Below are 24,544 nucleotides of genomic sequence, written 5' to 3'. Positions count from 1 at the left end.
GGAACTCGGTGGTCGAGGACGGAGGACAGTTTGCCGCGAGTTCGGTCGCACGGATTCTAGAAAATTCGATCGACTGAATTGCTGTTCTTCCGATAAAATTGAGGTAAATCAGCGGAAAGTTTGCGATCTCGTCGGTAACCAGAGGGACTCTGTCTCGTTCTAGGAGGAGCGAGCTTTCGACGCCCCAAAAACAGATCGCTAGAAGAATTCCTCTGCCCATCGCCGGGGGGGAAGACTCGAGCCATGATTCCAATCGCTCTCCTAACGAGGTCATTCCGCGGCGCGCTTTCTGACCGTCAGAGTGATATTCCCTCGCGTCGTCTGCGACGAAACGATTTCTTTCTTGGTCGAGGGCGGGCTCCAGAGGAGAGCACTCGCGCTGCGGGCAACGAGCGTATTCAATAAAACATGAGGACCGGGGAATCGATGTTATCGGCCCAGTTTCGGCTTCCTCGATTAACCATGCTCAGACGGAATTGTTCAAGACACCCCTGTATCGGTTGTCGTTGGGTCATTATCGCTACGACACAGAGTATTCCATCAGCTATCACACCATACCTACTGTTTACAGTCAGTACCATAAATATTCATACCATCTAGGTCTAATAACGAAATTTGTCTAAATTAGATGACAGGTTTAATGTTTCCAAATCATTTTTTTATTACGAGTGTACAAACACGTAAAAACTATTTGTATATGAAGTATAACGAAGCATTTCTTTGAAAATATTGAACCTATCGTTCAATTTAAACAGAGTTCTTCGATAAACGTAGAGGGTACGGATACTTATTGGACTGGCTGTATATTGACATTCAGAAACACACATGATTCCAAGAGTTATCCTCACATTCCCCACTTGCTCCAAAAGCACCTCACCTTAATTCCACGCTACGGCAAGTACGAATACTTGAAACCGTCGTAATCGAATCGAAAATGCAGTGGTCGTTCGCAGGCAATCAAGAGGGAGCGAGATGGAGCGGCCCTGAGCGGTCCCCTTTGGCAGATCGCAGCTGATTCTGATTCTGTTTGGTCTGCCACGCGATAGAGAGTTCCTAACCGCGGGCATTATCCGTTCGGATCTGCCGTTCGGCGCAGATTAAATTCGCGGGATCAAATTCCATCAGAGAATGCTTGGTTGAAGTAGGGGAAGGGCAACGCCGTGTCAGGGGTGGGATGTGATTTCGATCGTGTGCCAGGGCAACGTTAACGTCTCGCGGAGGTATTTTAGTAATTGCGACCGAATGCCTCGGATACTTTCGCGGATGTAAGTTCCGCCAAGAGAGCTCTTGATAAATTCCGTAGCGTGAGCGAGCTGGCTAAGATTAACCGGGCCGGATTTATTGGGACGTTTCGGCGAAGACTTCCGGCGTCGATCGACGAGATTAATTGTTTATCGGTCGCGAGCAATATTGGCCGCAATTCCGACGAAATATAGAACCGGTGATATTTTTACCCTGCTGTACAGTGTGTTTCGTTCGTCTTGGTCGCCTCAAGGGGATAGTCGTTCCTTCTCGAGGACAAAATGCAAGGAAACTCCCACAATTTGGCGTGGTTTTATAGTTCAGAAAATATTTTTAGTTTTCACCAATGCTAAGCAAATAATTAAGAAAACCTCAGTGTATCGTTAAGTACAAACATTTCATATAATCTTATTCCAGCATTGAAACCTAAGTAGTTTACTTGAGACCGAAGTGTAAGAAAATGCAAAAACGAAAAAGTGATTTTTTTTGGCGCAACATAGAACACGAAACCCCCATTTATGCCTCCGTTACTTCCGAAGGTGCGAAATAATGTATCGGGAAGACAAATCGTTCACCTTGGAGGAACGGATATTATGATCGAAGACCTTTCCTCCTCTAAGACGCTTATTTTTTCTGTGTTTTCGAGGTCATCGATATTACTTTGCGTAGCAGCGACATATTTTTATTACCAGATTTTTGTACCTGACAAGAAAACGAGTTTCACCTCGCGTTTAAACTGAACATGAACAAAACAAACTTCGAGAAAAATGATAACAGAATTATTCGCTGCTCTGTACGCATAATTTATACAAAATAAATATTCTTTGAATTTCCCAACGTACGGTCTGAAAAATTGCCTTTCGTTTTCGAACATTTGCAGAGTAAATAGAAAATTTGAGACTTGAAAATGGAAAGAAATTCAGAGGTACAAAATGTTATCGATAAGGAGGTGCTTGATATCGCAAGAAATCCTGGCGAGAGTTTCATTAATTTCGAGCGTTTCTCGAACCCTTCATCTTACACGTTCCATGTACTTTTATTTATTGCTTCCTGATGGTCTTAAACGACATCCGCCGGCCTGAAATAGTCGAGTTGCGAATGTGTAAGGTACTTTTTCAAGCCGTTTGCCGTGCTACCGTGCTTGCAGAACAGCTAACGCATTAAGATTAAATCAATACTTGTTCTAGCTGGGCATAAATCACGAAAAACGGTATGAAAAACGACTGTTAATAAGCTGGAACTCTTTAGGCTTGCCGTGCACGCATGCAGCCTCGGAACCAAGAAATTAAAAAAAAGATGTATAACCCTTCGCGATACGAGGGCGTAATGAGCGAAGTAGTCGAAATAGAAGTAATTTGTTACCCTACACTTTCAATTAATTATCAAACCATAATTCCCGCGATTCATCGCAGAAAATATTAAATTTTAATGCTGCTGCAAAATAAACACAATTATTCCCCTGAAGCAGACGAATGGCACAAAGCCTTCCCAAGTATTCAAGACTCTGCTGCTATTCCCCCAAACTATAAAACGCAAAGGAACCCAAATGACAAAAGATGTTCAGAGTAGCAACCCGAGATCTTATCGTAATTCCTGAACCACCCCGAGTTCGTATAAGGTTAGATAAAGAACAGAAGATACCGACCTAAAAGAGACACGTTAAATGGGACACGCGTTTGAAGTACTAAAAAAAGAAAAGAGCCCGTGCCTGGAAATCCTGGCGAAACGAGTGCGAGAGCCAGGGCGACGTGGCTCGCTTTTTCCATTAAAACGATCCCGGAGGACAGAATTGCCGTCATTCATCGGCTGCCAGGGACGCTGATGCCATCAGCGCAAATTACGCGGCGCATTTTACGACACAAATGGCGGCGTTGCGTGGCATTTGCTGGCCGCGGTCTCATTAGACGAGCCTTCCGCTCGTAATGCCACTCGACTTTTCTGGAACGTGTGACGCGGGAGGCGATTAAACTCGCCGCAGCCACGTCGCGCGAGGTGTCGTCCCCTTTCCGCGGAGTCAGACACGCTGCCAGATAGCTCTGGCAGAATGGAGACCGCGAGGGGACGTGGATGGGGATCAAGAGTGGCGAGACCACATCAAAGCGCGAGAATAAGGTCGACATTCTTGCTCAGTGGTGCGTCGGGTCCTCGCGAATTGGAATCGAGTATTTGTTTTGATGGTTTGGTAGAAGTGGATGTCAGGATGGGATGTTAGGGGTAGTTGGGTGTGGCAGGTGTTCAGAAGATTAAGAATTGGAGAGTTGGATGATGGGCAGTATCAAATCTGGGGGTACTGGAGACTGGAACCTTTAATTATTAGAGTATTGGGAGTACTTGGGATCTTGGACTTCCTAGAAATGGGAATATTAGACCAGGAATTAGCGAGGCACTTGTGTATCTAGGTCTAGAGCTAGGATGCGCGACATAACTCTAGCGTGAGCAAGCTAGAGTATGTCATCGGTAATGTAACGCAATTCTGTCGGTAAGATTCGTCAAGGTAGAGCTCTAAGTGGTTGAAATTATCAACAGAGTGCTTCGATAGATTGCTCTGCATTGCCAATAATGTTATCTGTCTTATCAATCGAGTGAGACCTACCGACAGTAACGATTCCCCTCCCTTTCTCTTTCTAATCCTTGATAAACAGAAGATAAGTAAATAGAAAAAGGATCAATATATACATCCTGATTCCCCTATCAATTTCCAAATCAAGGCAGATTTCAACTAACCTCGTCGCAATTAGTTGCGCAATTAATTCCGGTTCAGCCGCGATATTGGATCTAATCCCGCCTCCAACGGCACGAAGTGGCGTGCAGTGGGGTGGTTTTCCAGACGCAATAAATTAGCGTGGAATCAGCTGGCCTAACTCCCATTGACAGTTTCCAGCTGTAGTGAATTATCGTTCGGTCGGGTTAACGATAAGCTCGAACCCTCAGACAGACTACTTTGTTGCTTTTTCCCGCCCCCTCTCCTATTCCCTAAGGATCGATCTGTCTTCCATACGCTGAAACACCCCGACCAGTTTCCGCTCACGCGAACGTCATCGAAGGAGCGAGCTAAGGAATGATTTTCAGAGGGGTTTGGTTATTAATTTTGCACGGAGGTACGCCCGTGTCGAGTTCGAAAGAAATTTATGCCCGTTGCGATCGCCACTCGCGGGAAATTATGGTCTATGAGGGATGGGGTGAAGAGTTTGGGCGGAATAAATTAAATTCTTTGCAGCTCGATGGAAAATAATACTGTGGGTGGTTTGTTGGTAATTGAAGCATACGATAAAGAGAGCAATTGATAGAAAAGACTGCGGCTTCGTCCTCTACAACCTCCTCAACAGGGTGTCGGAGTTTAAAGAGAATCCCTTTTCATTTTTGTCACCTCGTCCCTTTGTCGACGAATCCAAGCGAAGTATCCCGCGTTCGCGTACACCTGGCAGCATCTGGCGACAGTTTTTGTGGCTTGTCATCGTCCCATCCCCTCCCGTACCATTCACCCTTCGTTTACATCTAACGCTTTAATCTTGAATATTCCGCCAGTTATTTCTAGACTCGGTTGTTAAAAGTATTAGCGTGACCCGACGTTAATTATTCCAAGGGCCAGCGCACGGCAGAAATAAAATACCCGCCGTCCTGTCCTCGACACGCTCGAAGAGGGGTGAATTACCTGTAACTCGATTAAAGAGACCCAGGGAACCGCCGCTGGCTAGGGCGGTTCGTTTGACCTCCCTCCCTCCGTCTAGAGTTTTTTCGTGTACATTTTCTTTGACGCGTTCTGGCGCCTTCGATATCGGAATGAACCTCTTTGATTTGAATTGCGAGAACCAACCCTCTTTCGAAGGATTCTCTGGATCTAGGGATCATCCGGGGATTGGGAGGGACTTTTTTTTACTTTACTCGTAAATTACATGCTGGTAGAACAGGGTTCTGATATACGAAGGGTTCGTGAAGGGTGCCTGAAAATTGGTATGATATTCTGACTGAGGAATATTAAGGTTGGAGTATCGGGACGCTCGGGTGTCGACGACGTGAGGCGTTGTGAACTTCAGGATAAAATCTCAGCTCATTTACATCTAAAGAACGAATGGGTCGAGGAATATTTGAGAATAAGTCTTATTAACAGAGGATTCTACTTTACCAAGCCTTACCGACACATTGCTCTGCTTTACCAAGCCTTATCGACAGTTTACTCTATTTTACCATCTTTTATCAATATTCAAACGTCAATATCCCAAACTATGCTCTACCATTGTCTTTCCACATCCAATTCTCAAAGGATCACGAACACAGAAAATTGAAAAGAAAAACAAAATGCTGAAACTCACCGTCAGGTACAGCGTGGCTGGTCATCAGGAAGTTGACGCAGGCCGCGCCAGTTCCGTGTCCTATCAACGTTACGTTTCCAGGATCGCCGCCGAAGTAGCCGATGTTCTCCTGCACCCAATGCAGCGCCGCGATCTGGTCCATCAGCCCGTAATTCGCAGGGGACCGTAAGTGCGAATCCGTGTTAGCATTTAGAAAGCCTGTAATTAAAACAAGCTCGCTTATGGTCGCTGCGGCCGTCTGCGGCGCTATCGGCGCCGGCCGTGTAACCGCGTCCAAATTACCCGGACCCGCCGAAAATCGGGATTAATTCGAATCGACGGATCAGCCGACTATGGACCACGGATTACGTATCGCGGTTGTAAATTATTCTTTACGAGCTTCTTCGAACCGATCGTTCGAGGCAATTGTCCACCGCGTTATTCCCTATCGAAATGGGCCACTGGCAAGGTTGATGCATTTTAACGACTGGACATTACAAGAGGGATTGTGGGGAATTGTTTGAGCAATTTTTGTAATTTCTACTTTGAGGAAAAATTTAAGGAATGCGTGTGTGTGTGAATTTTTGTGGATGTATTCAACTATCTAAGAAACCTCTTCTTATATAATTATTGTTATATATGTGACACACCTCTTTGGTAGTGCTCCAGTTTTCTTCCAATATTTTCCTTCCCCCTTAAACGAGGCAGAGAGGTAAAAGTGCTTTTCTAAGCATATAGAAGTTTTTCGTGGCAGGATAAGACGCTAGAAGGAAACGTAGCAAATCGAGCGTTCTTGACCAAGACCTGGATGTGCATTCGCCGCGAATTGTGCCATATCTCTTGGAAAAATCTTGTAAACACGTGTGTAAACGCGTGGGAGGGTATACAGGGAGCTTTCCTGGGTGAAAAGTGTGCCGAGTAGAATAAGGATCCAGCGCAGCATCCCTTGGAAAGGAAATGAAGCCAGCTCGCGTATACGAAAGACACTTTTGACCGAGTAGCTGCGGCCTTTCCGGTCCCCGGTGCTTCCGTCTGCCATAAATACTATTTCAATGGCCTGCATCGATTGATAGCGATATCTCGCGCGGTGGAACGATATGCAAAATAGAACACGTCGGGTCAGCGGCGAATAAATCGTCCGATTATTTGATCGCCGAATGCACTGGTCCCAGATTCATTCTCGTTTAATTGCACCCGATGGTTTCCACCGTTTGCCCGCCATTTTTCACCCTGTCTACCGCGTTTAGGGAAATAGTTTCGCAAGTATTTATCCACTTGTTTACCTTATATCGTGTTTCCACTCTCGGTTTTGAGCCACCTTTGGTTTAGCAAACACGCACGTGCATTTCGAATCCCGATATGTATTCATTTATATACATATTTATCCAATATGATTCTTTCATTTTCTATTGCCAGCAGAGTGTTTATCTGTTTACTAAATCAACTATGCCGAATTGAGTGTAAAGAACACTTCAAAGTAAAGCGTACAAGCGACTGCCTTCAAAGTGAAGTGCGCGAATAAATAATCTGAAAATAGCGAAAAGATAAAGGAAGAATTGGCTTGAACATTCGCAGCACCAAAAATTCTCAGAAGCTCGAGCAATACAGCGAGCAAAGCAGTTCCGTGGCCTGGAGGTTTCCAGCCTTTGGCAATTGTTCGTTTGCGCGACGATAAACGAAACGACTCGCCGCTTGGAAATTCCTTTCAACCAGCTCCCGGGTGTTCGAGGGCGCGCATTTTTCGACGAGTGTCGACGAGCTTCCCAAATTATCGATTTGGCAACGCTTCCCGTGAACAGATAGCCGAACGACGTTGACCTATTTTCGAAGGATGGAGAACGCTTGCCTTGTTAAGACTAACGCGCCAGGAGCAAGTGTACGTAACGGGATGTAATCCTCTTAGCTGCAGGAAGGTGCGAAAAAGGTTGAGAACTTTCATGATACTGGCAAATAAACGTTAAGGATAATTCATGAGCCCGATAGCGAGACCTCACCTCTGTCTTGCACACCTTCGTTCTAGGAACATCTAAATCTATCCCAATGATCCTTTAAACTGCCAATGAGCTTTTTAACGCCTCGTACAGGTCGAAAATAAAAGAGCGAAAGAGCAATCACTAGCAAAACTTGCGAAATGAATGAAATAATCTTTAGAAAAGATATCCTTCATATTCTTATACGTCTAATACACCAACCTCGGCCATTCGAACAATCTTCATTCTCAGCGTGACTTTTGCAACGGAAACTGGAAACTGCAAAGCGCAAACAGAAGAAGTAGAGAGCATTTTCCACCAGACATAATAATACCGGCGTGTTTAGCGTCGTCTCGCGGTGTGTATGAAACCGACGAATAATTTGAGTGTGCACAGCCAGCTGGGGATATTACGCGAAATTGCTGGGAATAATATAGAAATTTACATTTAATTTCGTTGAAATGGGAAGCGCTCGACGGAAGAAGTCGCGAGAGAATAGGACGCGAAAACGTGCAACGCATTCTTCCTTTTCTACGGTGTAACTACACCCGGGGCTGGAATTTCCAGACGATTTTCTCGTTGTACGATCGCCGATAAATTAATTTTCCGACGAACACGCCAATTAACCAGCCGTCCTGGGCTCTCGAAATGAATTCTTTTGTTCCGCTCGCGGCTCGATTTCGAACTTTCGAAAATTGGCTCCCTTTTGTCGAGCAGAGCACGACCTGAACTTTTCATTACTGTGATTTTTAACTAAAGAGAAGCTCGCAATTTTTCCAATTCGTCGGGAGCATCGGCCCTGGGACCCACGTACTCTTATCATTATGGTATTTTACGTGTAGGAGTTTTGGTAGTATTAGAAGATGGTAGAATGAAGAACAGGTTCTGAAACTTTTCAATCATTCATTTTCTTCGTGCTTTTTATTTTTGACGCTATTAAACGCTAACATTTTATCACTCGAAAAATTCTAAGACTCTGAGATTCCAAAACCTTAGAAGCTTAAGACCCTAAAACCTTGAGACCTTACGACTCCAAGATCCTAAGACTTTGAAACTCCAAAATTCTAAAGCTCCAACGCCCCGAGACTCCAGGATCCTGAGATTCCAAGACCGTAAGACTCCAACACCACAAAAATCACACAAACGTAATTTTCTGATTTTCGTTTCGGAACAATTGCGCAAACCTCCAGGGAAGAGAGGCACTGTAATTAACGACGGCCCTAAAAAGCACAGAATGCGTCGTTTATTTTCCAGCGGGTAAATGTTGTTAATAAATTGTCGGTCGTTCGTCAGTCCACCGTGCATTGAACCCTTCACGCTCAATTTCGGCGCACTCCGCGATGATCGATGAAAACGAGGTTTAAAGCAACGCTTACGCTCTAAACAATGCATGCTGAATATGCATGCGCGATTCTCAATTTCCCGCGATAATATATTGCCTAGCGATTTTCTAGGGCTCCCGTTCGCATCGGCATAACGCGTGATTGATGAACCTTTCAGACATATTACCAAACATGGCTTTCCCTTCGAAAACCGTGGTCCCTCTGGTCCCGCGCGACTTGCCCTTTCAGGCAGATTCACAAAGCTGTCGGAGCAATACTACAAGAGTTAGATTTGCATGAAACTTGATTTCTTGATGAACATTGAAATCTGAATGATCCAATAATTTTAATAAAATATAGAAACTCTTTGTGTGGCGTCATAGGCGACGAATTATGAGCGACTGGATCGATCCGGAGGACCCCTAATGACACTTCCGACATCGACTATCGCGTTGCTCGCTCGCACGCACGAAGCATTAACGATAAGATCGCGTTTGCAATTTTTCCTTGTTATCGTGGCTACAGGGTTGCGTCTAAACATTCACCATGCACGCAATCGCGTCACGCAAACGTCCAAAAGAAAGGGAAAAATAAAATAGTGACGAGGGAACTGCGAACGGATCCTGTTGCATCTTTTATGGTTCGAACAGGTGTTAGAGCGGAAGATATTGGCCGACCAAGGTCGTCAAGCCACCACTCGTACTCTTCGGTTACCATGTATCGAAAAAGAAGCAAATTAAATTTGTGGTGATATGTACTAGAACTAAATTGTTGGCTCATGGTTCGGTGGACCTTGTTCTAGAAAATAGAGAAACGTAATCTAGGTTATTATTTTGATACTAAAAAGTCATATTAAATTTGTCGTTTTAAAAAGAAATTTTACGATCCTCTTTTGCAATACTTCGTGACTCAAAAGGCTGTAAAGTTATCCCTTGAGTAATTGCAATGGATTCGAACTTGGCAGCGAATGGATTAAGATGTATTGACTAGCCACTTGATTTGCCGTCTACCTAACCTTCTCCTGCACGAAAAATCCCGATCTTTGATACGCATGAACAAGTGGAGGGGGGAAAGGGGACTCTGGGAAGTGGAACCACGCGCGAAACTGGAATGGAAATAAACCACCACCGGTCATATCCCATTTGATATTCAACCTCCGGAGTATCTGTCGTGCTGCGCTTCCGTGTCCCCTATTCTTCTCGTTACAATGGAACTGCTGAACGTTACTCGTTGATTTAAATTTTCCGGTACATGGGCGTGCACAGTCGCGGCTGGATATCGTCACCGTTCCCCTGGCCCCCTTTCGCAACGACCTCGCGGCTCTTCGGTTCGGCACAAAGCGACGCGTCACTTTTGCCCAGGCCAGAAGTAAAAACGAGAAAAATGAAGAGCGAAAATTGCGGCCACGGCGCGTCCCAAAACCGAGCCTCGTCCGTTTCAACGGGGTAACGATGGAATCAAATTTCGATATTCCCCCCCCCCCCCTCCCCTCCCCTCCCGCCCCCATTCCGCTCCCCTCTCCAACCCCTTTCCGCCCATTGAGCCTGTTCCTTCTTTTTTCCCCCCATCACCTACCCGTGACTTTCCTCCACCTGCTCAAATTTATTCGATTTGGTCCGATCGTAAGCGACGAATGTCTTTCTAACGAAACTCCTTATCTAGAAGATAGCTACTGACAATTAACGAGAAACAAAGAACGTTCTAGAAATTACTTGAAATAACCTCGATTCAGCGATTTAAGCAACGCGAAATGTTCAGAGAAACAAAACGACTTGGCTGCAGATTTTCCTCTCGTGATGTTTAAATTTTTCAAGTTAAAATCGCGACCACGCCCCGAACGGAGATTTCGGAGTTACCTTTTATCCGGTAATTAATTTAGAAAATAGAGCAGGACGAAACAACGGCGTCACGTTATTCGAAATTTCTGTCCGAAATTTAAACGACTAGACCGTCCAGTTTTCGCGAACGTGGACGTTATTCAGAGTTAAGCGCACGGGGAATCCCGCTGATGTACAAAACGCCAGGAATGTAATTCAAGAAACGGAACCTTGTTATATCGTTCCGCATGCCGCGGAACACGTACAGCGGCATCACTTTAGCTGGCCGAAGGGACGGCCAGGAAAATGCACGAACCGTGGAGTAAAAAAAAAAAAAAAAAAAAAAGAGAAAAAAGAAAAATGAAAAAAGATGAGAGAGAAAACGAAAAAAGAAAATAGAGGAAGAGAAACGTATTCGTGACATTGTGAAACTGGATTCCGCTTCATTTCCATGTAAAATTAACGGCGGGCAAGCTTAAAAATTCGGAATTTACCCGACGGGCCCGCTGTTTTCTCTGGGAATTACGTTTAAAGGACGGAAATCTGGTCCACTCGAAGTGCCGAATTCCCTTTGATTATTCGCTCAGCAACTGGAACGAGACACGGAACCAAAAATGCGCAGACGGAATATTTCGAGAATATCCCAAGCAATTTGTATCAAAAACAGTAGCGCGAGCATATATTTGGAACGAATGCTCCCTGGAAGTGGGTTCCCTTCGATGCGTTGCAGACTGTTATTCTTTGGTATAGGAAACAATTTTTGTATGCGCTATAAATATTCATAAAGAAGCTTGTGTGTACGCAGATTGGAGGACAATCGTTTTTGAGTCTCCAACAAGCTGGTATTTATTTTATGCGTTGCCATGATTGAATTCATTATACTAGAAAATGTATCAGCGAACGATCCTCAATATTTATAACTTTTAAGTAAATTAAAAAATACCTCTGTTATCTTTAGCCACAGTTTTTCTTCCTGACGCAGAGATTATTACATCTTCTCACACAGTTTAATAAATTCCTGTAATATCCTAATTTCACGAAGCTTTAAATCTTTAAAAGACAATTTATAAATGAACAATCCCTACAAAGTAATCTGTCACCCGAGAATAAAGTCACTCAGACCTCTCTACGTGTAACTACCCTAAGAAATTCGAGGGTCAGGTGTTAACATAAGTCTCCAGGCGAGGCTCCCTTAGATGATCGAATTCTACGGAACAACGTCTCCCTAATAATCCGGGAGATGAAAAGAGGGAGCTCATCTGGGCATTTCCAAAACGCTCGATTTCCCACACTTCCCTCTGCGCAATCCTTCCCCCTCTTCTTTCAGATCCTTGATTACGAGAAGTTAAACTTCCTTTCGACAATTGGCTCCACGTGAAATCTTGATTAATCTCCGCGCAGACTTCGACTTCATTTTTGGAAACACGTGATTCGCGCTGACGTCACTCGAATTTACAAACGAGGCCAAATCAATGCGAGCGTACGAGAAAAGTCACATTTATTGAAATAGGAAGAAGAAAACGATCAAACTTGGAAATCACGATCCCTTTGGTCACTGCCCCCATAGCGAAGGGGGTTGAAACTATGCAACGATTTTGGAAGAGCTAATGAATGACATATACTTCAGGATACCGTAAAGAATTGCATTGAACGTTTCTCAAAATTTTAATTTCCAGGTGCAAGGACTCGATTTAGCCACAGTGATCGCGTTGATGTTGCCACGCCTGTATCATCGCCCGAAGAAGCTGACGAGCTCCAGACATGGGAACAGCGCCAGCCACTGTCACGGAAGCGGAGGCAGAGTCAAGAATTTAGTTTGGTGAAACGAAAGACCTGGCAGTAATGAGTTTCCTATTAGATTTAGCTGCCCTGGTTGCCTGGCAACCCTGCCAGAACTTTCAATCCCTTCAGCGTGGCCTCGCGGTCAAACATCTTCTTTATTCTTATTGGGTCTAGACGTCGATGCATCCAAATATAACGTCAGGCCCTCCATCTTCCACTAAACACGCATTGACGATGAAGCATACATATTGAAGCAGCTCGTTGGATACTCAGGGGTGAGTTTCTGCTTTCTAAGAAAATTATTCCTAATTTTCCAATAATAATTATATTTTCGGAACTCCATAGTTTTAAAATAATATTGTTTGTACATATACAACGAGAAACAAAACTTTCAATAGAAATTGAAAATCACCCGAATTTAACGCGTGTTGGCCAGGACTGTTCTATACATAATACCCACGACCAAAATAATGTTCTCGCGAGAAGTCAATGAACGAACCCACCTCTGGATAGCTTTCATTGTTATTTCAAAAATTTGCTCCCGCATAAAAGTTCCGTCGACTTCGAACGGTGCATTCCCAAACTCGCGGAAGGCTGAAACGTGCGGTCGAATAATTTCGCGGGCAATATTACAGCCGTGGTCGTCAGAGGGGGATGTTTTTCGCTTTCCAAGCCAGAGAGGAGGAACAGCAAACCAGAAACGAGTAACTAGTTTCACCTGACTCCGGCGAGATACACAGTCGCCACGCTAATGGCTATGCTCGTCTCGCTGTTGAAGGTTCCGACTGCGTTCGCACACTCCTTCCAGCACCAAGTTCCCTACGCACGTAATTAAGGCAGCGCTCGCAGCTCGCAGCTAACGATCGGCTTCTGTGTCGTTCCCAGCTACGAGGAGCCGTGCATCCAGAAACTGGGTGACAAAGTTTAACTCGCTCGACGTTCGTCAAGGGATCGAAATTAATTCTGGACCCACCCGACACCCTCTGCTGCCTAGACATTGTCTGTTGCTCGCGAGAAGCAGAGGGAGGAGGGGGGGGGTGGGTAGGTGAGCACGAAATCGGATTTTCTTCGTTGATACTGGCTTTGAGACGCTTATCCACCTGCTAGGGAAGTGATTGACACAAGTGGAGGGGTCGAGGAATTTCGTAACAGTTGGGTGATGGGGCTTTGGTGTACTTAGGGGTAATTCAGGGAGGAGCAAGTCAAGCTTCTCTTGGTCGAGTGCGAGTACATTATTTAAATGACATCCTAATGTGTTTGACTTGTTTTTAATATTGAAAGAAATGATAGGATGTACACAAGGGGTTGACTATAGTGGAGCAATATTCGGTTTGACTTAATGGTATAGTGGTTGATGTTAAGAGGGGTTCAACGTTACAGAAAAATAAACTCACCCAAAATGCCAAGCCTGTAATTGATGGTGACGACGACGACGCTGCCATAGCTCGCCAGGACGCTGCCGTCGTAGGGGTTTCCGCTGCTCCATTCGTAGCTCTCCCCATGCACGAACACGATCACGGGGTATTTCCTTCCTGCCCCCTCCCTCGCGCCAGCTGTAATCAATAAAATTATCTGGTGATCGATCGGCACCGCTGACACTTGATACTTTACGTCGCGCATCCTTAAACGGTCATTTTTCAAAGGTGTCGCTTTGCAAAGTTTTGACGCCCGCCATAAAGGATTATCGGTGGGCTCGCGTGTACCGCGTTGATTTCAAACCTACGTTATGGAAATTAATAACTTTGTTTACTTCATGGGAAATGCTCGCTGGTTAACTATACCAAAGATTTTTGAGAGGAGTCGTAGCAACCCCTAAGAAATATATTTTATCTCTCGATACAGTCTTTAATTTTATCTCTAATTTTATCCACACTGTTTCAATCGCTATCGTGCACGTGGTTCGCGCAGCTTGACAAACTTATCAAGTAGGTTTCCCCAGCCCAAGTGAAGTTGATGTGTCACCATGAGTCAGACCTTTTTCGCCAGCAGCCCCTTTCAACCCTTCGGTCCTGCTAGCGTCGATTGATCGAGCTCCGATCGTCGATTAACCTCTCGCGACTCTGTCGGAGCTTTGGATTGGAGAGACGGCATTGTGACCACTGGTCATTAAGCCTCTTTGATTTTTCTCCTCGCCACAGTGTTTCTTTACGCGCCACTTCCACGGCTGGTGGTCATTAAGGGTGCTTATAGAGATTGAGAAGCGTTTGGAGATTCAGCTTTACGGCCGTCGATGTTTTTAATAAGAACCTTTTCAAACAGGACTGCAGGAAGCATCGCTTCCCTTTCAGTTTTTCCACTCCTCGCGGATTTTATTTTGCTACTTCAGTGATTCCCGCCGTGGGAAGTAAGTGGAACGCAATTATCCAGTCGGTGAGAGGGTGCATCGTTTATTGCTTATTGGCAGAGAGGAATTTTAAGAAACATACTTTGTATTCTCTATTTCTCACGATGTGAGAAGCCTCCGGAACACTTATATTCAAGATTAAATACCCAAATAAAATGAGATATATAAAACAGAGCTTCGGAATAAGTGAGATTTCTAAATTAACAGTGTCGTTCTTCGAAACAGTATTTTTATATTTCTATATCATAATGAAGCAAGGAAATTGAAAATTCCAAATAATTCCGTAATTAATAAATTATGTTCCACAAAAAAAAAAAAAAACAATTCACGCAGAAGAGATTAAAATCCGAAGAATTCAATGGGGTAGGATGGATGGCGTGGGACACTTGATGATCGCTGCGCATCGATGGAACGCGGTATCGATCGGTGACCGCGCGACCAAACTACGTCTCGATTTACGATATTTCGGTGGACAATGCACGTATGAATTTAAAAACTCTCAAGGCTTTACGGGTCAGCTACGTTTTTACGCTGGCTGAGCCCGACGTTAAATACTTTCCATATGATCGGAAGTCTTTAAAATGCAGTGGCGAGAATAAATTCTTTGGTGGTTCGTTCCCGCGGAAATATTCGCTCTACGGAAGCTTGGAATATTATCAAATGCTGATAAAATTTCAATATCAACAATGTCGTCGATGCTCGTAGGTTTCGCGGTGCATGGAGCGATTACGTGCACCCGAAACGGTTCCTTCCCGCAATCCATAGTCGAGATAAAATAGAAACTTATAGAATAAATGAATTCTCCCTAGAGAGGTGGGTCGTTTAATTTTCAGCAATTTCCATTCCGAGCTGGAAGGCACGCCCGAGGTATTGATAAAAATTCGGTATCGATTTTATGCATGAAAGTATTAATACTTGGGCAATTAATATATTTTAAAATGGATTTTCTTGAATATCGTGGAATTGTATCATTGTTACAAGGGTAGGATTTTTGATATTAATTTGTTCTGTCTGTTGGACTGTGTTTAAAGTTAAATATATTGAATTTTGTAAATGGTGGGCTATAGTCATGATTAGTTTTGGGAATGTAAACTGTGGAAATCTCTCGAAGGTATTAATAAATGTCTCCATTACACTAATAAACGTAAACAGATTTTACAAGCTCGAAGACTCTGGATTTTGTAACCCATGGTGGGTAAATGAAAGTGTTCCGCGAACTAAACGAAACGCCGTGTCACGAGAGCCTTTTGTTCGCAGTAAAAACAGGAGCATTAGCCCGGGTCGTTTCAATTTAATGGGCCACCCTCTGAAAACATTAAAGATCCGCCAGTGTGCTTCGCGAAGCTCTCGTTAAAGCGCGCGTAAGTAGCTAAATTGCGTATCGCATTATTGACCGGCGTTTGCGACGCCGATTTTAACATCCGTCGACTCGAAATGAAACCGATTTCGCGATAATGGGCGAGCTTCAATTGCTCCTCGAGATTCGACGGTGTCGAGCTCTCTGGGAACGCGTTGGCACCCATTGAAAGGAAAAGTTTCGTTATTACTTGACGTTACTACTTCTGCCCAACGATTTTCTAGATAATTCGCGAAGAAGTTTGCTAACTGAATAGAAAAATTACCACGGAGACAGATGATTCCACTTTATTATTCATAAAATTAGGAAGATTCTATTTCCAAGAAATAATTAAATCATCAATGGAAAAAACAGTCCCTCGCTGACAAGATGGAATCATAGAAAAAAAACATTCCTCGACCAACATGGAGTTCCAAAAAGTTGTTTTCCAGGCCTGCTACAATGGTAATCCTTGAAAAAATGAGAGGTTGCCTTCCAATTCTGTTCCAAGAGCTCCGAGGATAGGGGCTTAATCGAAAGTGTACTCGATCGAACGTTAATAATGCACGTTTCCCGGTTTAGGTCCGATTTCCAGCCATTGGATTCAAAGAGCTACGGTTTCAATGATCCGGTCAGCCGATCGAATCCTTCGATGCCTGCGGAGCATTATCTGACGACACGCGACGTATCGCGTTCGAGGTAATTAAAACGAGGGCTCGCGGATGCGAGCGGAGTACGTCAATCGGATTTAGTATGCTAATACTGGGGGTTGGAGCACACGCGAGCATGATCGCTGCGGCTGGCATCGGTGTCGATCATAATTCAACAAATCACGCGTTACCACCGCCACGGCGAGCAATACTGTTCATACCATGCCGTTCCATTTACTTTTGGAATCATCCCATGACCAAGAACGAAGAGAACAACGAGCAAAGAATAAGTAGAGAAGCATTTAATTTTATGACGTAGTTGGAAAATATTTTCTGAGATTGTAAGCAAACTTAATAATTTGAATTTTAGTATGAAAGTCGTAACGATTCAACGAAATAATTTTTAAATGGCCGACAAATAACCAAACGATTAGTTTCATTTCGAATATATATTTAATTCACTCTTCAGAAAATTTGCATACCTACTCTTTTAAAAGAATTCATATCTTGCTTGCCTTTTTATTTGAATATGGAGTTGATCGTATAATTAGCCAGACGGTACTTGTCACGATCCAATTCAATATCACTGAAACGTCTCTTTAGCAAAATGGTTGGGAAGAGATTAATTAATAACTCGAAATAAGAATTCGTTGGGATAACCTGTCTCCCACGTCTCTAGTTGGCCATTCCGCGATGCTTATTTCTCAGGTGCTTTCGCTCGGCTTCCACTTTTATTTGACTTCTCTCTTTGTCTCCCTCGCACGACAGTACATTTTCTACTGATGGCTTCTCCAGTTACTCGAGCTTACCTTTGATCTAGTTTCCCTGTTTCCGCTGTCTTTCCTCTTAAAATCGCTCCCGTTGTTCCCTTTTATACCGTCGTGTTTCTCGGGGCAACACTCCCCGCCATATGGACCGTGCACGCCCTCGAAATATTTTGTAGAACGGACTGCGAGGCTTTTCGGGAAAATACGCCCTTTCCCAATTTTGTCTCGCGTTTTATCGGGCTCGGGGAGAAGCTACGCTTTTTGCGCTACTTATTTCGCGTTTCTATTGTACAAGCCATTTTATGCGAAAGGGAACCTCCTCGACGGAATGTTTTTTTTTCCATCTTCTCTGTGGTCAAAGGGAAACAAAGAAATTAAATCTCTCCGGGAGGAAATTTCAAGTATTTTTATAGAGTTGTGGCCGGGTTATAACAGTTTCCTCAATCTTGTCTGTTTATTCTGCTTTTTTCTATACGATGTGCTTTCATATGAAAGCACTTCGCTTTGTATTAACTTCTCGAATAAAAAATGTATACATTTCTTGGATTATCAGTCTCTCCAAAGAGTGGAATTTCTGAAGTTTATGTTAAAGTAATAAAAATGGAATTTTCTGTATCAAAGCGTGGAGAATAATAGAATTATTATTAGTTACTCGAAGTGGTTAGAGTGGATGCAAACTGCCTTTGAATTTTTATCGAACAACTTTTACAGAGGTTCCCATTAGGAAGATAGTAGGTACGAAAGTGGCATAAAAATGGAAACGCGGGTTATATGTATCGCAAAATAGTCTAATTATGATAAAGAAGGCTGATTATATGCGAAGGCCCTTATACCAACCTTGCCTGGGGACCTTGCCATAGCAATATGCGCGAGTATATGGTCTTGGAGTATTATTAAATCGTAACTCTCAGCCATCAATGTTACCGTCATTTTCCCTGTACTTCTCTCGAGTCTAAAAGTAGTCAACGTGCTACATAAAATTAACATTTCAAAAATATGAATTTCTAATTTCAGTAAAATTCATACACGATAAAAAAATCTCTCACTATCGAATTAATATAGCTTATTTTGCCCATCAATGATCCATCACGAACAATATTCCATTCGAACGGAGACAATTAATTTCTTTCCATTAATGAGTCATCGCTTTACCTTTGACCGCTCTTAATTGCGACCACTTGCCCGGAATCCTGTTGCACAGGATAATCTGAAAGCAAGATTCTACAAACACAAAGAGCCCTTTTGATCATGATCGTGCATCGACGTCGACTATCATCAATATCACCCAACAGGGACTCCGTGGAAGTTAGGAATCGAGCGTTATCGTGAGACGCACGCCCGCGACGATGGATCGACGCTGGATGGAATTTAATCTGCGAGCAAATTTGCACGATCGATATATATTCGATCGCGACGATCGACGATGATAAATTCAACGGAGCAGACGCGACGGTTTCTCGGAGGGGCAAGCGAGGCTTGGAGGGCGTTACGGCGCGGGACATTCGATTTTATCGGGCGTGGACGATACATTATTTCAGCCGGTGAATAAATTTGCCCGAGCACTGTCAATATTTGATACGATGTGCAAACAGTTTCGTGTGCTCGGAAACGCCTCTAACGGACTTTACATATTCATAAAGCCGTCGCGCTCCGCAGTTTGATCGCAGATGGTAAACGAGAAGTACGTATCCAACTACCTCCCCCCTTCGAACCACCACGCCCGTGATGCTACCGTCGAATCACTTTATTTCCGGGCGTCTGGTCGTTGATATTGCTTCGCGCGTCTTGGAGAAACCGACCGCGTGTTCCGATCGAGGGGATCGCGACTGTTGATAGCTTTTCAGGCCTTCGAGTTAGTAACGTCGAGGGTTGGACGATGAAACGTTTCATTAAGTATGAACTTTTTGTATTAATTTCAATCCGAAACATTTCTCTGTTCATAAAGAACGTATTCACTGATTGATATTATATTTTAAACTTCTATGATTACATACAGTCTGCTTTATAATCATCGTGAAGCAGCATGCTTTTGAAAAATAAATGCTCGGTCACGTTTTGCCTTCAATATTAAAATTAAAAATAAAAATTAAAACCAGACGAGGTATTTCCCTTGCAACATGATAATTAAAGGTAAAAATTCGCACTCAACGTAAAATTTTTCTGTTTTAAATTCAGATTAAATATAGAACTTTCTACTTAGCGTAGAATCTCTCATTTAAAATTGTAATTAAATATAAAAATTCCATATTCGCGAGGAATGTTTTTTTCTTTTATTAAATTGAAATTAACTTCTCCACGTCAAATTCTCCTAGTTTATTATCAGCAATATCGAGGCTGCATTTACATGCTCCGCGGTGGTTTCATAGCCGATGAAAGGGGAGAATGTCTCGCGGAATTCTTCGAAGGTGTGCGAAAACAAAAGCTGTCGTCCCTGGAAAGGCGGTTTCGGAAGGTAATAAAACGGACATTTCCCTCCAGTTCTTCTCAAAGTTTTACGAACTTCATTTAGGATCGTGTTTCTTGATAAAACGGGAGATGTACCTCTGAGAAGAGATTTTCTTAAAAGGAACGCTCCGAAAGTACGAGAGGTAAAGAAAAATTGTATGCGTAAGCGAAGTTTCATGTTTCGAAAGCCGAAGTTAATTTCGACGCGCAACGTTACTGTTTACGGCTACACCAAATTGCATGTACTTCACAAAATATACAGAAGCGGGTTCGAACATCTCAAAGTTTTACGACATTCCCAACAAAGAAGTGTGGAATCCAACGAATTATTCGTGCTTCGATCGCGTAACCTACCTCTCGTATACTAACCCATATCACAGTGGAAATAACACGCAGTCGGTGGATGAGAAGTCGTTAAGGAAGGGGTTATTCTTTACGATGTACCGAAAGTATCAAACGTGACGACACTTGGAGCATCTATGTCGCTTTAAGGTCCACTTCCGCGAGTCATCCCCTCCTCAGGGGGTTGCTGGACGAGATAAGGACTCCAGCAGGCCACGTTGCAACCGTGCACGTAGCACGACAGGCGACGAAACTTTTATAACTTTCGAATTGAATTTCATAAATCCTGAAATCGTTGTCTCGCGGAATGCGGATTACGTGATCGCAGCCCACGATTTCAATCCCGAATGTCTGCGAAATGTTTTTATAGGGTGCCTTCACACTTAAATTACTGGCGTTATTAAATAAATAAATGTGTGTAAAGTCATCTTGTTGCATTAATCGGTGGGAAATATTTTTCGTCAATAAATCGATTCAATAAAATTTTATTTCCTCAATGGAGCTATATACGTTTAATATGTCCTGTAGTGTTCTTTGGTTTACTAAATCAAACACAATTATTATTCATTTTACTACTACACCTAGTGAAATGAGTTTGATTAGAAGCTCCATCGACCATCCCTTCTCATGTAAATATTCTAATAATTAAAGGACGTTACAGGCTGTCCTGGTAGCCTCAGGAAGCAGCCAACTGCGTCAGGGTTAATCCCACCTGCGTGTCCAGCTCAGATTCCTGCCTATTACAGGTGCAAATCGCGCCAACAATTGCGAATGGAGCACGGAACTCCCGGCTCCGTTACTAGGCGCCAAATTATCCAGCGCACTGTTTCATCCCCTCAGAACAATCGAGCTTCGTATGCATGCAGCAAGCCGCGTTTTCATTGGCGCCTCCTTTCCGCCTAGCAGGCCGCATTCCCTGACAATGTAGCTGCGGGAATATTACGCGATATAAACTGGACTAACACGATGTAATACTGCTTAACATGCTAACTGCGTGTTCGGTTGTAAGTCCGAGCGGAGGGTGGCCACCCTTATCCCGGAAACAATCTGAAACTGTTCTGCGTAGACCGCTGCTTCCGACTATAGCGGATACTTCTTTATCCCAACCTCTGTTAGTCGAATGGTCCACCATTCTCAGGTCGCCATTCGAAGGTTCCATTATTCCAATGCAACGTGTCGTGGTATAACCGGCCCTCTGAATCATTCTTTCGTCGTATAGTTCCACGAATCGCGGTCGGAGATTAAGAATAATTGCAGCTACTATATTCTGAGAGTTATGGTAGATCTGAAGACGACTCAAACGTGGGGGTCGAAACGCTCCATTTTGTCATAAATAATGGTCGTTCGGACAAACAGTGATCTTTATCCTTACTTCGCGTCTTCCTGTTCATCGTCGAGTTGAAAGTATAATAACTGGGGGTGAGCAGCACATGGTTACGAATGAAGGGGTAGAAAGACGAAGAGGTTCCTCCGAAGTTGCCAGTGGCTCGATTTTTCTGACCTTCTTCCCCGAATCGCTATTTGTTCAACCCTGTTCCTCGTCGTTATTATAGGTCGCCAGGGGTCGTGAATACGGGGATGGGGAACCCCTGGCAACTCGATGCTCATAGATATGTAAAATGATGCGGGGTTGTTTTCTTCCCCGTTGGAACTTTTTGCTGGGCGATCGTGTTATCCGACTTGCCCGTTTTTAATAGCCTGGGGAAGTCCTGGTTTAGTGGTTCGCGGAGATTTACCGTTTCGAGGGTGTCTTTCGGGGAGGGGAGGGGGGGGGAGGGGAGGGGAGATTCTGGAGGGTTTATCCAGTTTCCGCGTTTCTGGAACGCGTGGAAAAATATTTCCTCCGAAAATATCATCACGTATCATTTTAGTTCTGTTATAGTTGAAGAAAATGATTATTTAAAGAAAATGTTCACAGATATTTTAATTACAATTATTTTTTCTTTATACACAGAGACAATTTTCCCCACATATTAATGGCGATACTAATTGCACGAGTACATTATTACAACATAACGCAACGTAAATAATTACTGGCTGGTTATTTTCCGGTAGACCTTGTTTCATTAAAATGCGTAATTTCACGTTCACGAAAGTTCAGTAACATGGTTTTTGGAAGTTACCATTATCGAAAATTTCAAAAGTTTACGAAATTTAATTTCGCAGCTACAATAGCGGATCAAAAATTATTTAGACAAACGTTTCGGTCGTTCTCGCAGTCAAAGCATTGTAGAATTGACGTGAGCTTTGCAAAATCCAATTTTTGGCGAAATGCAATTTACTAGGAGTATTAAACGTCGATAAAAACTGTTAGAAGAGTAACAATTAACCACCCTTTCGACGTTAAAAAAATTATATTCGGCCCATTTTTTTACACGTAAAATAAACATTCCGCGTTCCACCGCGAGAGATGTAAAAAGCAACAAACGTTAATTCCTTCATTTTCTGTTTTCTTCCTGTTTCTCACTCCGAGTTACTAGTTTTTGTTCCTACTGCATTGTAATTGTGGTTTTTTTAACTCAGTGGGATTCCTCTCACTGGCTCTGACAATGCAAATTTATGATATAACCATGAAATAACAATGGACTTCATTTATACACATGTGCGTACAAATTTTAGAAACGATGCTTTATGAGCAACGAGAATATGAGCGTATTAGTAACTTTATTTTAATCTACCACTTAAATTTTCAAATAAATACTCTCCTGATAAAATAAAAATATTTAAAATAAAAATAAAACGAGAGAGGTTAGCATTTCCATCCCTTTTACGGATTGAAAAATTCAAAACGTCATGCGTTCCGTTTTCTGGATGACAGACCACCAAATTATTTGACGAAAACACTCCCTCCAATGTTTCTCGTGGAGCAGGGTCCGCGGTTAAAATCGAACCCTTTCAATTTTCTCAATCGGGAGGGAAAAAACTGGTGGTTGCGATGTGACGCCGATGGAATCACCGACTCGACAAGCCCAGGGGAAGATCCGACCGATTGTTTTTCCGGAATCCTCGGGGGTGGTTTCTGGGAAACGACCTACATTCCGCTCGCTGGCTGCCACACCGAAATATAGACTCGTCTCCAGTTCTCCTGTACCTCGATCCACCATCAACAGTCTGCTACAAACGACAAATTCTTCAGAAATCATTTCTCTGTCCTGCAAAGGGTTGGACTTCATTCTTTTTTTCAGCCCTCAGAGTGCACTTTGTTATACATTCGAGCTCAAGCCATCCTGGCTTTTTAAGCTCGAATACTTTGACCTCCTGTAGTATTTTATTTTCTTCTTAAAAGAAAAAATAATTTAAATTAAGCTTTGAGTCTTGATTTGAGAAGCTACATTTATTATCAACACCTTAAACAATTCTTCTCTCAAAACATCCCTTCTTTTAGATCTCTACAATATTCTGCCAGCTGGCAACAATCGAAAATTTCATCCAAAATAAAATGCTCGACGACGCCCACGACTTGTCAATCTCTCGACGTTTCAAAGGACTCATTCCCCTTGTGTTTATTTTCACTTTGTTCCTCAGGGATTTGTCGATGAAGCTTTCGTATCGTTAAGAAGAGTTCTGCGTAAGGCTGGAGGTGTTACGACGGGCTTTGGCTTTTCATATTTTTCCCGTTGACATAACGGCAGAGGATCGTCATAGAGGAATCAGTCCTTTCTGTTTCACGCGATCCGTACACAAGCGCGCGCTTCCTAGCCTCCGGGGTGGAATTGGCGGAAATTTTTGGAAAGCGTAAATGAAACGCGGATATAGGAAGTGGAACGAATGAAAAATGGTCGGGGCAACGAGAGACGAGTTGAGGGAACGATCGTTTGCAGGGGAATTCATTCGAACGCTTTTGTAGAATTTGGGTGTCTATGAGGAGAAAAAAAGGGAAACGCGGATGTTATATGTCATCACACGGCTCGATGCTTGCCAAATTCAATTTTTGGTTTCGAAATTTGTCAAACGGCATATAAATCTCTTTAACTGGCGCAAACCCTGGGGCTACGAAACGAAATGTTCAATTGGATAATTCGTTAAGGTGAGTTTCAGAGATATGACTTTTAATGGCGCAAAAAATATTCCAAATTTCGCAAAAATAATTTCACACGCATTAGATTCTTTAGAATGTTCATTAGTGTCGATTGCAGATACAATTCCATGTTTATTTTTATTTAAAATTTACCCATCTTTGGAATTTTATGAAATGAGATAATTGTGTCAAATTCTACACTACCATTAAGCCGCTATAC

The 24,544-nt window shown here is 43.2% G+C and overlaps 1 protein-coding gene across 1 annotated transcript in view; it reads right to left on the bottom strand.

The window, feature by feature from the left end:
• Positions 1-24,544, bottom strand: part of LOC128886104 (neuroligin-4, Y-linked) — a 266,124-nt gene that overhangs the window by 26,625 nt on the left and 214,955 nt on the right. The window contains exons 2-3 of the mRNA XM_054140678.1: positions 13,817-13,975; positions 5,553-5,750 (exon numbers count right to left, since the gene is read on the bottom strand). Coding sequence (XP_053996653.1) covers positions 5,553-5,750; positions 13,817-13,975 — 357 coding nt within the window. The remainder of the gene's footprint in view (positions 1-5,552; positions 5,751-13,816; positions 13,976-24,544) is intronic.

Source organism: Hylaeus anthracinus, unplaced genomic scaffold (assembly GCF_026225885.1).
Source record: "Hylaeus anthracinus isolate JK02 unplaced genomic scaffold, UHH_iyHylAnth1.0_haploid 11982, whole genome shotgun sequence".
Lineage (NCBI taxonomy): Eukaryota > Metazoa > Arthropoda > Insecta > Hymenoptera > Colletidae > Hylaeus > Hylaeus anthracinus.
Note: the sequence above shows the minus strand (reverse complement) of the source record. Positions and strands in the feature narration are given on the sequence as shown.